Raw genomic sequence first — 17644 nt, forward strand, 5'->3', positions numbered from 1 at the left:
TTCTTTGATTTTCTCGTAACAATCTGATTCACTTCCACTTGTACTTCGTAAGTGTTTCGTAGACAACAAACCAAGGCTACTGGGTAGACTCACGCTACGTATAGGCATGTACCTGCCTGCGTGGGCCCATAATGAGTAATGACTTGTCAAGGGTGACCTGAGTTCGACCGTACATTTGACTTTGCCCTAAAACCGTTTTCTTTTATGCCGAAAGCATTATGGCCTTTTATAGAAGGTTGATACCGTTTTAATTAACTTTTGTTAAAGTAAGTAGTTCCAGTATTCAATTTGGTGAAAGCAATTATTTAAAATGGTTGTCTAGTTACATGGTAGGTACCAATAATAACGAAATACCCTCCCTTAGAAAATCCAGAGAACACAATTTGATTGCTAAGCAATATTATGAAGCAAAAGTCAAAACAAAACTATTCTTTATACATCTGTATACGTACGTATACGAAGCTGCTTGTGTTTAACCGAAAAATAGGTATCGTGTAGTCCCAAGCGTGCTTGCAACCCTGATAAAGAACATAACAATAACATTAAGGGTGGCCTTCGACCGCTACCCTTAATTTTAATCAGCTTTGAACACAATGAACACTGCTTTCGTTACTTATATTTTATTGGAAAATTATGCTAAGTCATTAGTTAAGTTCGTTCACTTGCTTTATTTTATGACGATGACCTGTTTGTTACAAACAAAATTGAAATAAGTAATATAGAGGATGATTCATTTTACTTTTGAAAATATTAACGTTTGACATTAAAGTTTATTCTTTTGTAATAACTATTGTGAGACATACTAAATTAACTAACAATCAGGGTTTACTCACGTAAATTAATGGTGAAAAGCACTACTAGTTTCGAGGTCGCGACGTCGCCGCGTCTGCGCACGCTGCTCATATAGAAGAGTCCCTCTGTGACTCGAAACTAGTAGAGCTTTTCTCTATTATTTTACGTGAGTAAACCGTGATTTACTGCCATTTAGTAACGATTTTGTACCGAAAACAATTGCTAAGGACTAGGTTAAGTAACCATTAAATGACTCAATTAATAAAGTGTAATCGTCACGATTTAAGTAGAGAGTCCACATAATCAAAGTGAAAAACAGGATTGATCTTATTACGTCAACAGAGATAAGTATTTAGAGATAAATTACATACGTTTATACGATATAACAATAGTCATAATTGTCATGTTTAACACAAATTCATTGAAAAATATTTGATGTTCAACTGTACTGTTTTAATGCTCACATAAACACCTGATTAAACACTTTCAGTAATTTATGTTGTCACGACTTTCCACAGTAATTTGCACTATTCCTGTACGAGTATAAGCAGTCACATGTGTACATATTATAATCAGAAAATTTGTGAAAAAGAATTTGTAACGTGCATATTTTACTATTTGGTTATCTATCTATCTAGTGTTTGTGTAAATCCTAGTACTTAATATTTATAGTGCAATGCTTTGTAGCAAGAATACTGTAGTGTTTATGATAGTACTTAAAGTCGTTCTAAATCTTATTCTATTGGCACAATGTGGGAGAGTGAAGAGAGTGATTGGGGCCGTGGATGTCGACTGTGGTATTGCACTTTCCGTTTTTCTATTCAGGTATTTGGTATCTTACTGTTTTATTGTAGACTAGCTGATGCCCGCAGCTTTGCTCGCGTGGATTATGGACTTAATGACTAATAAAAGTAGCCTTTTTTGAGGAGCGAAAATCATCCAATGACTTCTCCCGTCTTCTATGTTACCTACCTTAGTACCAATCAGTTACCTGCCAATAAAAGTCATGTCAAAATCGGTCCAGCCATTTCAGAGGTTAACGGAACAAAACGACAGACGGACGGACAGACAACCATTAAAAATATGTATTTTGGTGTATGTATCGTACGTATGATCATATGCATTTCAATATTACAAACAGACTTCAAGTTGTTTCACGTCGGTTTTCTGTGAGGCCGTGGTATCACTCCAGTCGAGCCGGCCTTCGTGCCGAAGCATGGCTATCCCACACCTGAATATGTAATTCTAAGACACAAAGATTAGTACTGAAGACAATTTTTAGTACATACCACGAAGAATGGTCACAGTATAACGGCCTTAATCTGCTATTACAATTGTTTCAGAATGGTCGATCATTGAGCAGTGCAAGAGGGATGGAGCAATACAACCTACATAGCTCCTTCTTGCACTGCTCAATGATCGACTATTCTGACACAATTGTAATAGCAGACTAAGGCCCCAGGAATCTACAAGTAACCCACTACAGGAACGCCACAGCTGCGTTTCCAATAGTCACACTATCGGGATACCTATAAATAATTTCGGAATAAAATAACGTATGCTCACCAATATAAATACTGTTCTAATATTGGATATCTTGTTGTAGCGTATCTAAAATTAAGTTAGAGGTCATTGCTATTTACATTTGTTATAGATCCGGAACTAAAGTAGTGAAAAGTATCAATTAAATAATTTGTCGCGATGAAAAAGATGGAAGCTACAGAAATTAGCTAATAAATTTTAGGAGTTGAAACTTTATTCAAATTACCTAGTAACTAAATTACACTATAAGTAACTATCTCCTATCACCAAATTGTTACGAAGTCTAGAAGCACTTATTACTTACTTACTATTATCACTCGACTAATTATGTTCTTGTGGTAAATATCCCACCGATTCATTTTTAAATGATAAACCTTTTCAAAAACACATTTTCAATCCTATTAACCATAGATTTGAGTGCGTTCAAACGAGCAAGCAAACTTGCCTACATCATTAAATTAATATAGGCATGTGTCGCCATATTTACCAAATGGTCACTTACTTTGTTTACACAAAGGGACTAGCACGGCTTATTTTATTAAATAAGAATGTATGCCTTGCACTGATAAGCGTATATTGAAGAAAGTTGATTTCCCTTAGGACTGCAGAGGTCAGACAATGAACAGAAAATAAAAAACAAACGACACAAGGACTAAAGGGTTCAGTAATGCGCTCGTTTGATTGTAAACAATTCCAAACAAACATTATGTGATATTAACTTGGTATACGGTGGATATCATGAAATTGGCTGGTTGGCTATGTAGGTAGTAGGTATTCAGAGTCGAAATTAGGTCTTATTCTACGTATTCATTTCTGATTATGAGTATTTCATCAACCTAATAAGAAATAACCTGACCTAATCTAAGAAGAAGAAAGTAAATAACAAAAGCTTACGAATTGGCTCTATTCAGATCTTTGTTTAAGCAAAGATTTTTTTCGTTAGTTAGTAATTACATGTTTCCAAAATTTTGTACTTACACTACTTTCTATCTGCGCTTATTATCACAGGCATACAACCGTACGTAGCATCTCTACGAAACTCTAGCAGCCTGTGTCATTTGTGTGGAGCCACCATCCTGTCTCCGACCTCCGCGCTGACTGCAGCGCACTGCGTGACCAGAGATGCAAGCCAGTACGTGCTGCAGCTGAACAACTACTGCTCACATGGTGATGTGCCGCCCAAAGCCGACGTTTTGCAGATTATCAAACATCCTCTTTATAATCCGTAAGGATTCTTCTGTAATATGTTTATCAATCCATGAAGTTTTTACCGATTACATGAACGGAACCTAATGAGAAATAATTTTCTGATTTCATCATTCCACGTCCTGCATGATGCATTCAATTGTCAGAATAAACAATTCATTTACAAAGAACTCTGATTGCAAAATTTCTTCGAACAAATATCGATGATATCGCCTTGAATCGTAATCGCCTTGAACCCATTAAAACTAAATCCAATATAGAAGTGCAAAGCTAACGAAGCAGCGGACGGGGCGGATTATGATTGAATAAATCCGCGTCATCGTTACAGCACAGCTCGAGCTCTAAATCACGTTGTATGGTTTCAGGATCACGAGAGCGCATGATGTGGCTGTACTACGGATCGCACTACACCTCACTGACGTCACATGGCTGTCCCGCTCCTTGCTGCCCACATCTACCTTCGGGCTATCAGGTAAATGTCAGATACGTGATAATGGTTTGACTGCACGGTCAGTGCGGTGACTGAGGAACTGGCTACCGTGAAATGAGTTGCGGGTTCGATTCCTGCACGGAGCTACTCTTTATGTAATCCATAAATAGTTGTTTCGCGTCTGGGTATCATGTATATGTGAACTTGTATGTTTGTAAACGCACCCACGACACAGGAGAAAATCCAAGTGCGGGGCAACGTTTTATAAAAAAAAACAGAATGGTTTGTATACCCATATAAAAGCCTCTTAGTATAAAAATGTGGGCTCTATTGCAGGAGAATGCACAATTTACGGGTATGGCTATAAAGAGGTGAACTCAGGGACTACGTCGGATCGGCTATCAGCCGGTACGCTGCGCATAGTCTCGCTGGACGAGTGCACGGCGGTGCTGGGCCCGTTCGCCGCGCCCCGACATGACAGCGGCATGATGTGCGCTGTTGGCGAAGGCGTCGACGCCTGCCAGGTACCATCAACCAGATAAATTGATTCAATTCATTCTCATTAACGCTTCTAAATTAACCATACTTTACCAGCAGTGCAGTATCTCAATTTAATCACCTACTTATGTATTAATACTGGGACTAATGGACGATAAACAATTTATTTATGTAGGTAGATAGATACGTCATATTGTCGAAAACCTACAACTGATAGGTATGTAGATAGTATATAATATTATCTATTATCTGCAAAGTAATTTGGTAGCTTAAAGTAACTTTAGGTAGTTGACAAGGATATAAATAACATTTTACTTTGTAGATTAATTATTTCTGTCTAGACTATGCAAAATGCCCTCGCCGTGCCGTCGCGAATGGCAACGAAAGGACATTAACGTATTGATGAGCGAGCGAAGGTTTGAAAATTAGAAAACCCAAGAACATTGTACCTTCTGTCGACGTAACCCTTATTCTGTTATTTTGTAGCTTTTCCAAGGAGAATTTATTTGCCAATTGAGCAAGCGAAATGGTTTGGGACGGTAGAATTAGCCAGCAGTAGCAGTGAATCTCAAGTATATAGCGATGAATTTGGATTTGTCGTTTTCAATGGCATTGATCGTTTTGTTTACTGTTTATTTACTCCTCCCATTTATTACTGTAAGTAAATATTGGCCAATCAAGTACTTACCTCGATATTATTGTAGGGTGATTCGGGAGGTCCTCTGTTCTGCTCGGGCAGAATCCAGGCAGTGAGCAGCCACGGCATCAGCTGCGGCGTGCCGGGCCTGCCAGCAGTCTACACCAGCATAGGACCACATCTCCAATGGATACGAGAACTCATACGGGATGATTGATTCTTGGAATTAAATGCGGATACAAGCGAGTCTTTTGTATTTCAAACTTCCGTACCTTTGCGATATTTATCGTCATTTTCATCACCATGTTTCCATCTACCTGGATTTTCTAAAAGCTGGAACATTATCATCACAGCTAGAAGGTGATCTATGACGTATTGTCCACAAGTGGTCTCCACTCGAGAACACCTAGGTATCCAGGTACTATCGTTTCTGCAAAAAACATTACCTACCCATTCCCACAATTTCCGCTTTAGTTTGCCTTTTCAAGAACTAGTTCTGGAACAGAGCTCTCTCATCTCACTCTATCCTGCAATCATGTCTGAGTAATAATTTGATGACTGCATAAGTAGGTAGCTAAACTAAAGGATAATTTGCATTACGAAAATAGCATTTCAATTAACATTATTTTTAATAGTTTGCCAAAATGAATTTTGTGGTTGCCAGTCGATTGGCGTCGACCGCAATGTGTCGCACCCAAGTACATTATATACCTAATGTGACACCGCACCGCATCATTCGTTTCTAAATGAATTAATTTAATTATGAACAATATTGTGGTTGAGTATGACAAATCAATTATAATGAATATTGTTAGTTCAACTGTTGGTAAGCAGCTACCATTTTTAATTATACAGTACCTACTCTTAGTACGAGTTTACATTGAACGAAAACGAAACGAGAGCTCGTCCGGCGCTCTGATTGGCCAGTGCGAATGAACCAACCAATCAGAGCGCCGAACGCGCTCTCGTTTCGATTTTGTTAAACGTAAAACAAACTGGTACTAAGCCCCCAGAATAAGATTAAGAATTATATTCTCGCTAGTCAGTCGTTACTTTGTATAGTAACGCAATGCTGTATTTCACGAACGTAATAAAATAATATTTGAATAAATTTTAGTGTTCATTGTAATAACACGACTGTGGAGTTTACGAGAGTACTTAAAGTCATTTTAAATCTCTATCCGTTGGCGCGTTGTGAGGGATTCCGGAGAATAATAGGAGCTGTGGATGTCGACTGTGGTACAGGATGATCTATGTCTATGACTACACTAAACAATGTTATATTATGAGTACCTAACCATTTATTTTAACATTAATTATCGGTCAAGTCGTATAGAATTAAAACAAATTTAAAGCCTTTTTATTAGCGGGTTGCGAGCGTCCCCAAAACGTGACGTATTTGTGACGCAGCTGCGGTGTTTGCAGTCGCTCCCAAATTGCTAGTATGATAAATGACCGCATTGCAGAAGGATGCACAATATACGGGTACAGCTATACAGATGTGAAGGCAGGATTCACGTCAGAGCGATTTTTGGTGGGCACGCTACACAGCCTCGCTGGACAAGACCGCGGCACTAGACCCGTATGTCGCGTCCCGATACGATATCGGCATGATGTGCGCTGTTGGCGACGGTGTTGATGCTTGTCAGGTAACCGATTCGTTGCGGATGGCACGACAGACGTGCCATCCAATTTTTACATATGGCGTATGACACGCGTTTCGTGTCATTTTTAAATGTCTTTTATCTCGCTCAAATCGAAAATAAATACAATTCAAGGGTAAACAAGAAAAAAGAACATTTTATTCTGTACATGGCTGATGGCACAATAGGCGTGTCATCAACTGATATGGCGCTTGACACGACTGTCGTGTCACGAAATATTTGTTCGTCGCCACGCATAAAAGTGCACCAAAATGGGCGTCGCAACGAATCGGTTAACCTAACAAATAGCTAGACTCATGGCGTTTAATACACGCTAACTAAATAGAAGAAGATTAGGTAGATATAAGTATGCTGGGAAACTACTATCGGGACTAGTTACTTCAATAAAACCAATATTATCGATAAACAATCATTATATTTGATTGACAACGTCGTACATGAAACATTTAGCGATAAGTTACATTTAAACATAACTTGCAAACTTAGTAATATTTATAGCCGTTTATCAATTTGTGACTTAACAACAATTCCAATTATGTACAACGATAAATATTTATGATATTTTTGCGGACGCCATAATTTCAATAGTTTTCGAGGTTTAAAAAAATCATAAGAATTCATAGTAGAAAATAATTACACTAGGATCGAGCTAATAAGCATAAAGTAGCGCGCTATGGAAAAAGTCTTCAAAACCATACTACTTATAGGCCAGCCAACGGCATTGTGAACAAAACATTACTCTTACGATTACACCCGACCTGACTCGGCCCAGGCCTATTGATTTCATACATAAATACATACATATAAACACATCGAGACTTACTTTAAAGACTGATATTCCACTTTCAATCTAATTAGGCAGTACCAATGCCTTGTTAAGTAGATACATTAGAAGTAACTAGTATTTGCAGTTGACTGGCAGACAATAACTTAATCTGTAGTTTTGTACTTATAATATCTCAGGAGAAAAATATTGTACTCCTTTATTCAAGCAAGCATTTACTATAAATGTATTTGTTCATTGTTCAAGCTCAACTTGTTATTATTTAAACATTTATTATTACACTTTACATCGAGACATGTATGTTTCAATACAGAAACATTACTGACGAACAATAGCAAGTAATGATTCAATATTCAACCCTATAACCATTTATATAGAAACCACAATATAATTTCGAGGACTTTGGTCAATATTTTATAGTTCTAGAACATTAAACTGTATATATTGCACATATAACACTCATATACTACAATACCGTTTATATTCATTTCGTATCCTTAGACATAACTATGATATTACTCCAGTTTATTCGACATACCCGTTTCCTTACATATTCTGTAGATAATTCGACTTTACTTAAATACAACCATTTCTAAAGGCCTTGTTCAAAGGTTACTAACACACAATAAAGACAACATACTAATAAAATCTACAACATCAAACATAAAGTTATCTAAAACATATACTAACATCATACATAACTAGGAAATATTTAAAGAATGTTATATAGGAATAAGTTCCCCTTTGGGGTTTACACAGTCAGATTAGAAGTCAATAAAGCGACATAAAAGTCGTCGAAATATCGAAATATTTTTAATATACATACATATGAGGCTGAAGTCTTAGTTCCACAATTTTGTATCTGTACAAACAAATAGCATACTTACATTATATGGCTACTGTAGGGACATTATCCCATTTTCAATGTCAATCTCAAAAATACTTCACTGAATAGGACATTAAGGTGCCTATATTTGTATAAGAAACATTTCAACTTACAATTATTATTATAAATAGAGGTCGTCCATTATTCGAGTTATACTTATAGCCCATTATGATTTCGCTGTGTACTCTTAGAGGCACCTTAATTTATTCTTCTGATTGATCTCTATAAGTTTTACCAACGCTCGCCGATACTATTCCGCATTCCATTCTCACATCAAGCAGGGTTTCAACTATAACAACTCCTTAGTATAGAGCGTCCCCTAGGTAAGGTTTCATTAAATAATATTGTCTAACTAACACCATTTCAACAATGAGTATAACTTACAAATAAGAAAAACTAGGAACAAAATTGCATAATTATTATTAATTGTGAAATCATAAGGAGAGACTGTGGTGGAAGATATAACTCCGAAGGCAATAGGTGAACACATCAATTCGACAAAATCAAACCCTGTCGTGACAGCAAGATGAGATCAAATTCAACTTTATACTGAAGGGCTTGATACTAGGAGTACTATAGTTTTAGCCATTACTAAGCTAAAGACTATGTTCTACCAAACCAAACTTCGGACGTAAATAATGCGTAACAGAGACAGCTGTAGACTAAACACGCAGGGATCTAAATAAATAGCTAGGATTCAAGCCCTTCTCAGTGGTGACCAACTTAGGACCAGTTGAACCACGACCGACCTTCAGCTGTAGGAGTGCTGCTCGTACTCTTCGGCGTCTTAGGACTCTTTGGTGTTTGTGGTTTGGAAGAATCCGAATTCTTGTCCTCGTTAGATCCCTCGGCACTCTCTATGGCTGATTTTAACTGAAAAAATATATTTAATCATGTAATCCCAGTTATAACATAGCTGAAGTACTCACAATTTCCTAATAAACCTTATCTAGTCAAAATTGATAGGATACATTTGAATGAGCTTGTGTGATAGTGATAACGGAACATACCTTGATATTAGTTTTTGCTTGCATTTCGCGTTCGTATTCCCGCACGTCTTCTATGGTCATGTTGAACCAGTCATCCATCCAAGCAAACGCCTGACGATGTCCAAGCAACAGAATTTCTCGAATCGCCTGTAATGCAAACATTGAACATTTCAAAAATAAATTAAATAAAAATAGAACTTCCTCACTACATAATTTATCTAGATGTTTCTGATTTCACATGTTTGTTTCCTCAAACTAGAAGCGTAAACAACGCACTGCAAGCGATTGCTCTATTAATATCCAGAATAAACTTACGCCTTGAACATACTCCTCCACTTTAGTCTGCAAGCCCCACACCTCGAATTTGACGCTCACGGCTTTGTAGCAGCACATGATGGGCTGATGATTCTCCCTCCAGCCTTCCACGAGGGGACCTCTACCTGTCTTCTGTGACTTGAAGAACTTAGGGTCTTCTGCCTCCTTATAATGATGTGGCTTGATCTCATCATAAGCAATATCTAGGAAATCAACTTCCCTTTGTTCCAATTCTTCGGGTGTCATTCCCAAACACTAGAAAAAAACAATATTTTAACGGGTCAACTTGAAAGTACAGAACATATTCTAATTTTATAAAATTGTACACCACAAACTTACATTCTCTGTAGTCCCATTATTATCCTCATATCGCGTTTGGATTGAGATAGCAAACTTTGGAATAAATGAACACTGGAAAAGGAGGAAACCCATATTATTATTAATAACTAATTATACAGGAAATAATGTTAACTATAAACCACAAAAGCGTGTAGAACATGTACTTACTGTGTATTCTGGGAAGGTCAGCAACATGAAAAGTAAAAAATCTTAATTACCATTTTATTGAGTAAAGAAAGTTTCAGTTTCGCAGGAATCAAGCCAACAGCCTATATGAATAGAACTGGATAAATTTCAAAATAAGCTGACATCATAAGTATTTTGATTACTTTCAAAGCAAAAGATCCAGATTGCATATTTTTTTACATTTGTTTGTATATTATATTATATTGTAGATAACATGTAAAAGGACAACTCTCATCATCATCATCATCATCATCATCATCGGCCGAGAGACGACGAAAAAGGAAAACAGTAGAAGGAAAACTAAACCAAAATAAAATATAAGGTAATCGGAAACCCTAATTAAGCTACAGGAAATCAATTCATTCAAAATAGTCACACCCTATTATTTAGTTATTTTATTAATTAGATATTGTACTATTCTATTAATTAGATATCAATATGATTTACCTGTAATAGTGTATGGGTAATAATTCCATGCTTTTTCAGTGACATAAAAGATTTTTGGTATCAAGGACTGGACCCAGTACGGCAAATGACTGTTAAACAAGGAAAACATTAACAATTTAAAATGAAATAAGGTGATATTATTATAAAAGTTATAGGGCTATTTATAGCCAGTAAAATAATAATATCATAAAAAAGGTAAGTGGTATCACAAGAAATAATAAGATATTGAAAATGATAGCATATTAACAATAAAAAGAAAATACAGAAAATGGCTTATTTTACTATTATAAATGCAAATGTTAGTGAGTTTTGGTGTGTTTGTTACTCAATCACATCAAAAGTGCTGAAGGGATTGGGATGAAATTTGGAACAACAGTAGATTATGATCTGGAATAATACACAGAACTCTTTTTACTCCACAGGACCAAGAGTGAAACTGCTGGTAAAAACTAGTCTATAATAAAAAAAAATGTATCACATAATGTGTTGCTAAGAGCTAAACTTTAGAACAGCTGAATAGATTTTGCAATTATTTTTTGTTGGGTTTCCAAGGTGCTAGTTTTAAATAGTTATAAATGTTTCCTGAACCACTATCATTCAGCATATCTCTTATTTACAAAGAACTGTGACATATTTAGATATTTTTCATTGCATTTCAGAGATAAGATAAAAATTTACAGGATTAGGTGGGGAATAACAGTTGAAACCGAATACTAGGTCATATAAGGTTTTACTATTACTGCCATAAACTGTTCTAGCCATATTAAGATGGTTTGTGGAGAATAGACATAGGTATTTGTGGAGGCATTCCATTTAATACATCTCCTGCTTCGACAACAGTCTCAGTTGGTACCTTTCATTCAGTTACAATATCTGCCAACACTGTTTAGGTTCTTGCCAGTTCATTAGTGTAATCATTCATTAGTATCACATATAGGAATATTAATCCCATTATGATGTGGAACAAGATAGCATAACATTTATAAAAAGACAACTGTTTGATTATACACACCTAGATAGATGGATTCTCTTCTCTGTATACTGTCCCACTCCATTAACTTCATCGGTGACCTGCTCATTGGCCACTACCTCCACCCCCTCCCCATTGCTGGACTGTTCATAGCTATGTCTAGCTATCATGTACAGCTGACCAATGCGGTACTATAAGAAAGAAAGATACAGATAAAGATACACATGTTTCTAATACTTCCTGCTGTCTAGACTATGTTTACATAACTATGAACTTAAACCTCACTTCTGTACTAAGTAATTAACGATAACATGTGATTAATTATAACGATAAACTTGTGTCTGCTTTATTAAAGATTTTATATTGGAAACTAAGAAAATCTTGATACCAGGCACAATTCTTTACCAATACAATGAACATTAGTATAGCTACGTCTGTAAATCAAGGCCTGATAGGTATTTCCAAGGCCGCTTTTGTCGTAAATACAACATATAGGTATAACCACGAAATGTAATACTATAGCATGCAAATCTGATTGGTAAAAATTATGGTAAATCTGTTTTATGACATGAAGAGAGAGAAGATTATGTTTGTCATTAGAACAATTTAAAATTATATACAATATAGACACAGTTTTAATATAAAATAAATTAAATCTGTTCCAATATACAAAGATTGCGCAGCAGTTACAACAAATCACTTATTATGTACCTCTTCGACGGTCATCGGCATGCATATTCTGAATTCCTTTGTTAAAACCATTTTCTTAATTAGATTTAGTAAATAGGACACAATACAGCTTCACGATAATACACAATTTTACAACACAAGCCCGCACAAATCACAATCTTCAGTAATCTTCAGATTTGACTTGACTTGACTTGACCGACTTGACTGACATGCGGATGCGACATTTGATTTGATCATAGACTAAACATTTTAAACTGAGGATTTGAGTTGATTGAAAGATGAATACCAACGCCAGAGAAATCTTGGTATTAAAAATGTATCACTATGTACTTAATTTCATTATACGGTTATCTTATTTCATTAATTAGGATCTCAGAAAATGTAGGGAAGATTAGGTATTAAGTTTTTGCAATCGTGTTGTCTATGTTATTCTGACATTTCTATGACAAGTTTCAAGTTGACTTTGACAATTTTGAGATCAACAAAGATATGAGTGCAGGTGAAAACGTCATATTAATCAATAAAGAAAAAATAAGTTGAATAATTTCATTATCTCTCGTGAAAAATAATAAAAGGTTTAATTATTCTGTGTGCTTAGAAGCAGATCTACCATATATGACTTTTTTGTGTTAACAAATTGTTCAAAAGTACCTACATAAAATGGATCCAAAGGATGTAGTGGAACATTTAGTTGCATTGAAAGTAATGCGGTTGACAAAACCTGCTTTAATAAGCCCTAAAATAGTAACTTGTGATTCTAAAGATTTGCCTGGAAATATTTTAAACAACTACCTGAAAGATGATGCTACTTCAGTCACTCAGATGGAAACCCTTGCTGCTGGTCAGTTCCTACTACTTCCACAAAGCTTTGGGAATATATATCTAGGTGAAACGTTTTCATGTTATGTCTGCGTTCATAATGAAACTAACAATCCAGTTCAAAGTGTTTCCATCAAGGCTGATTTACAGACAAACTCACAGAGGATACTATTAACAACACAGCAGAACCTGTCCCCTACCATGCTTGATGTAGACGAAACACTCAGTGATGTGATACACCATGAAGTTAAGGACCTTGGCACACACATACTTGTCTGTGAAGTGACATACATGTCTAACTACAACACATTGGCATCATTCAGAAAGTTCTTCAAGTTCGAAGTGATGAAACCATTAGATGTAAAAACTAAATTTTACAACGCTGAGTCTGATGATGTCTACCTTGAAGCTCAAGTGCAAAACATAACTTCTGGTCCTATAATATTAGAGCAGGTTTCTTTAGAGAGCTCTCAACAATTTAATGTGAAGTCTTTGAATGAAATTAATGATGGAATGTCTGTATTTGGTGATGTAACTTTACTTCAGCCTCAAGAGAGTTGTCAGTACCTGTACTGTTTGACTCCAAGAGAGAACATTTCAAAAGAAATAAAGCTACTGGCAGCAGCTAAGAACATTGGAAAGCTTGATATTGTGTGGAGATCCAATTTGGGTGAAAAGGGGCGGTTACAAACAAGTCAGTTACAGAGAATGACCCCTGATTATGGAGATATCAGACTCACATTTGAAAAGTTACCAAGTAAAGTTTCTGTGGAGGAACCTTTCGATTTCCAATGCAAAATAGTGAATGCTAGTGAAAGGACATTAGATTTAATTTTGAAGTTGAGATCCCTACAAGATTCTAGCCTACTTTGGTGTGGCATTTCGAACAAGAAGCTGGGGCCCCTTGAACCTGGCCAGTCTTTATACATCAGCCTCACAGCTCTGCCAATTAATACTGGTCTGTGCAATATATCTGGAGTATCCTTGCTAGATTTATTCCTTAAGAGAACATATGATTATGATGATATAGCTTCAGTGTTTGTTTGTTAATATTATATATTATATTATTTAATAAATCATACTTATTTCAATCTGAATTTTACTTCTTTGTTTCATTTTAAACTCAAGATACAATTACCTGTGTTATTTATTTCATTGTTATAAGCAAGTATGTTATTAATCCCATTCCCATAGAGGAGCAGGCTTACAGTAACTAATTCGACAAAGAAGATGATATACTATGCTTTGGCCGACTTAGGGATCGCCCAATTGTCGCTCTTGTGATTAATCATTACCCCTTACAATGTAACGCTGTTATTTGCTTTGTAGGCAAGCATAAGCAGTTGGCGCCCAAACAACTGCGAACCAATGAACAAATGATGTCATATCATTGAAACCATCTGCCAACTCAAATCCATCCTAGTTACGATCGACACAATATGAAGTTTTGCTCCATGCATATAAAACTTTGAAGACGCAGTCAATATACATGACTAACTGATGCCCGCAGCTTCGTCCGTGCAATAAAATATCTCCCTCTCTTCTCCACAGTACATTAGCTACCTACCAATAAAAGTCCCGTCAAAATCGGTCCAGCCATTTCAGAGATTAGTCGGAAGAGACAAACATTGTAAAAAAGAAATATTGTGGTGTATGTATCGTATGTTTAATTAGTAAAAAGCGGTTGTTTCAGTATTACAAAATCACACTCCAATTTAATTTATTAGTCTAGATTAGTAAAATTGTTCCGACCGTTTCTAAAATGGCTAATATATTTTCAGACTGAGAACTGAGACAATTTTTTTCCGATAAAATGGTAATGATAGTGGAACAACACTAATAATTTTTATTGCCCTATAAAATAATTTTCTGTGAAAGTAGTTTGTCATCTGTCACAACTGTCACTACCTGATCTTTGTTTCTGTCAAATTTTGCTCGATATTTGTAGATTTTATGATATTATTCAAGTATTTCTTGTTTAATTTAATAGCGGATGATTTTATAATAATAATATATGTAACTCATTGAAATTGGATACATTCGGAGACTAAATGAAGGTTACTTCGCAGTTCACCTAACTGTAATCAACACATCCTATTGTGGACAATTATTTGATTCTGATGTGGCCCAATCATGTCGAGTCGAACTGTGACTTCGTTATCTTAGCTTATTTTCTTTTGTATGTTAAAGTGTAGTGGTAAAACTAAGTCTGAACTGTAAAATGGCGTACCAAACGCTACTCCAAGAATATATGCTCATACCCCCAGTCACTAGAGCATACACTACAGCTTGTGTTGTCACTACATTAGCTGTTGTAAGTTTCGTTTTATTGTTTATATAATTTTACGTGTCACTTGCTGAGTCACTACTATATTTTGCTTGTAAATGTCATATGATTGTGTATAAACATTGTAAACACTTTCTGTTTCAGCAATTGGATCTAGTGTCACCATTTCAATTATATTTTAATCCTAATCTAATATTAAGGAAATACCAACTATGGAGGCTAATAAGTACATTCCTCTTTTTTGGAAATTTAGGATTCAACTTTTTCTTCAATATGATATTTACCTACAGATACTGTAGAATGCTTGAAGAGGGCTCATTCAGAGGGAGAACTGCAGACTTTGTTGTTATGTTTGTGTTTGGAGGAGTCCTCATGATTGTATCCTTTTTATTATACTTTCAGATTTCATTTAGGTACCAATAAGATTCTAATTGTGGAATTTCCAATTAGGAAGATATGAATCTGATTAACACTTGCATAAGTTGGATTGCAAGTGAGCTAACAATGGAGATAATGATATTAAGTTGATAGCAGTGATGTAATAGTTGGCTGTGGACTGCATCAACATTGCCAATTACAAATAAAGGATGACTGTTTGCCAAAGTTTTTCCTTAACAATTTATTACAGATAGGTGCTTTCTTCGTGAATTTATTATTTTTAGGACAAGCATTTACTATTATGATTGTGTATGTATGGTCTCGTAGAAATGTCTTTGTGAGAATGAACTTCTTTGGCCTGATGAACTTCCAGGTACTGTATTACACATATAAATATCTACATTTACAAAATACATTATTTTATTGTCTTATTAAATGTACCTACTTTAATGTTTCAGGCTCCTTACCTCCCCTGGGTATTGCTGGGCTTCTCAGTTTTACTTGGTAATGCAATATCAGTAGACTTAGTTGGAATGGCTATTGGCCACATATACTTCTTTATGGAAGATGTACTACCAAGACAAAATGGGGGTCAAAAAATACTAAAAACACCAAAGTTTTTGTAAGTATAGAAAAGAATAATCAACACTTATAAAAGTATTTTGATAGTAAAATGGGTAAATGATGATGTATGTTAATGCATTTCAGGAAGAAGCTGTTTGATCCCGCCCCTGAACCAGAATACGGCCCACTCCCAGATCTCGATCACCTAAGACCAGGTGGATTTGACTGGCGTCGTCGTAATGACGAAGATGAAGCCAGATAAGTTAGCTTTGGTCAAAACTTCCTATAATGATGAAATTACAAAGCCAAAATGTTTATTTAAGAATGTGTTTCTGGATTTCTTCTCTTTCTATTATTTATCATGGTTCTTATAAATTTTCTTCAAAACCTAATTCTATAGAAGAAGCAAAAGACTTTGGTTGAAAAGATATATTTTTATATTTCTAGAAACTAATTCAATATCAAATTATCTAGGTACTATGTAAAGTCTTATTTTCTTTCAAGTAATTCACAATAATTTTAATTTATAATACAGAGGTTAAGGTGCCAATTTTATTGTACTAACTTAATTTTACTGTCACACTGAATAGCAGAAAGAAAGGTAGAAGATGGCAACACTTATTCAATAAGACAGTAGATATTTATGATTAGATTCTGAAATCTGTCAACTAAAAACAATAAAATGTCTTATTGGAAAAGAAGTTTAGTAAATTTTTCATTGTAACAGCAAGTAGTATGGAAAAGGTAAAATTAAGTTAATATTGTCTGTGTGTGAGTATGTACAATAGATGGCGCCCTTGTTTGTCGAGGGTAACGGTGATAGTAAACACACTGTATCTGGATTTGTACAAAGTAAATGCTTACGTGATTACATTTACGTCATAGTGGTGAATCGATAATGTATTTTGTGTAAAAAAGTTTATTGATAAGGGTCTGTTATTTGTGAATACAAACTATTGATAAAAATATTAATTGTTTCATTGAGTTAAACCACTTATTCCCCTCAATTCTGCTTATTGAATGTTCCATACCAAACATGAATAAAAGAGACTTATTCTTTATTTTATGGGGGAAAAAATGACTTCTGCCTTGGTTGAGACGTGAGGGAGTGTCGGACTCTTACTCACTAGAAACAACCCTGTTCCTACTCCTGCTTTTCAAACCGGATCCCCGGTAACCCTCAAGGAGACTTATTATCCTTATCAAATTGTTTTAGTTAGG

General features: G+C 35.5%; 4 protein-coding genes across 5 annotated transcripts; 3 read left to right on the top strand and 1 right to left on the bottom strand.

Moving 5' to 3' along the window:
* The first annotated feature begins 1148 nt into the window (after positions 1-1148).
* LOC118268971 (trypsin II-P29-like) lies at positions 1149-5351 on the top strand. 2 transcript variants are annotated; one of them, XM_050700984.1, is made up of 5 exons: positions 1149-1589; positions 3343-3559; positions 3906-4012; positions 4307-4494; positions 5173-5351. In XM_050700984.1, exons 1-5 carry the CDS (start codon positions 1469-1471, stop codon positions 5320-5322), a joined length of 783 nt encoding a protein of 260 aa, XP_050556941.1. In that variant the 5' UTR covers positions 1149-1468; the 3' UTR covers positions 5323-5351. The 2 variants fall into 2 exon arrangements, with proteins under 2 accessions (XP_050556941.1, XP_050556949.1); XM_050700992.1 differs by having other exon boundaries at positions 1432-1617.
* Positions 5352-7164: 1813 nt separating this feature from the next.
* Positions 7165-12591, bottom strand: LOC118268998 (cytoplasmic phosphatidylinositol transfer protein 1). Its single transcript, XM_035583864.2, has 8 exons — positions 12397-12591; positions 11728-11876; positions 10716-10804; positions 10251-10258; positions 10083-10154; positions 9744-9998; positions 9450-9575; positions 7165-9312 (listed from the first exon to the last, which is right to left on the bottom strand). Exons 1-8 carry the CDS (start codon positions 12445-12447, stop codon positions 9163-9165), a joined length of 900 nt encoding a protein of 299 aa, XP_035439757.1. The 5' UTR covers positions 12448-12591; the 3' UTR covers positions 7165-9162.
* A 245-nt stretch (positions 12592-12836) lies between these two features.
* LOC118268997 (trafficking protein particle complex subunit 13) lies at positions 12837-14296 on the top strand. Its single transcript, XM_035583863.2, has one exon. The coding sequence runs from the start codon at positions 13036-13038 to the stop codon at positions 14242-14244; it is 1209 nt and encodes a 402-aa protein (XP_035439756.1). The 5' UTR covers positions 12837-13035; the 3' UTR covers positions 14245-14296.
* Positions 14297-15086: 790 nt separating this feature from the next.
* On the top strand, positions 15087-17389 carry LOC118268841 (derlin-2). Its single transcript, XM_035583584.2, has 5 exons — positions 15087-15508; positions 15626-15859; positions 16110-16232; positions 16318-16481; positions 16568-17389. The coding sequence occupies exons 1-5, from the start codon at positions 15416-15418 to the stop codon at positions 16683-16685; spliced, it is 732 nt and encodes a 243-aa protein (XP_035439477.1). The 5' UTR covers positions 15087-15415; the 3' UTR covers positions 16686-17389.
* The last annotated feature ends 255 nt before the right edge of the window (positions 17390-17644 follow it).

This window comes from Spodoptera frugiperda, chromosome 2 (assembly GCF_023101765.2).
Source record: "Spodoptera frugiperda isolate SF20-4 chromosome 2, AGI-APGP_CSIRO_Sfru_2.0, whole genome shotgun sequence".
NCBI lineage: Eukaryota > Metazoa > Arthropoda > Insecta > Lepidoptera > Noctuidae > Spodoptera > Spodoptera frugiperda.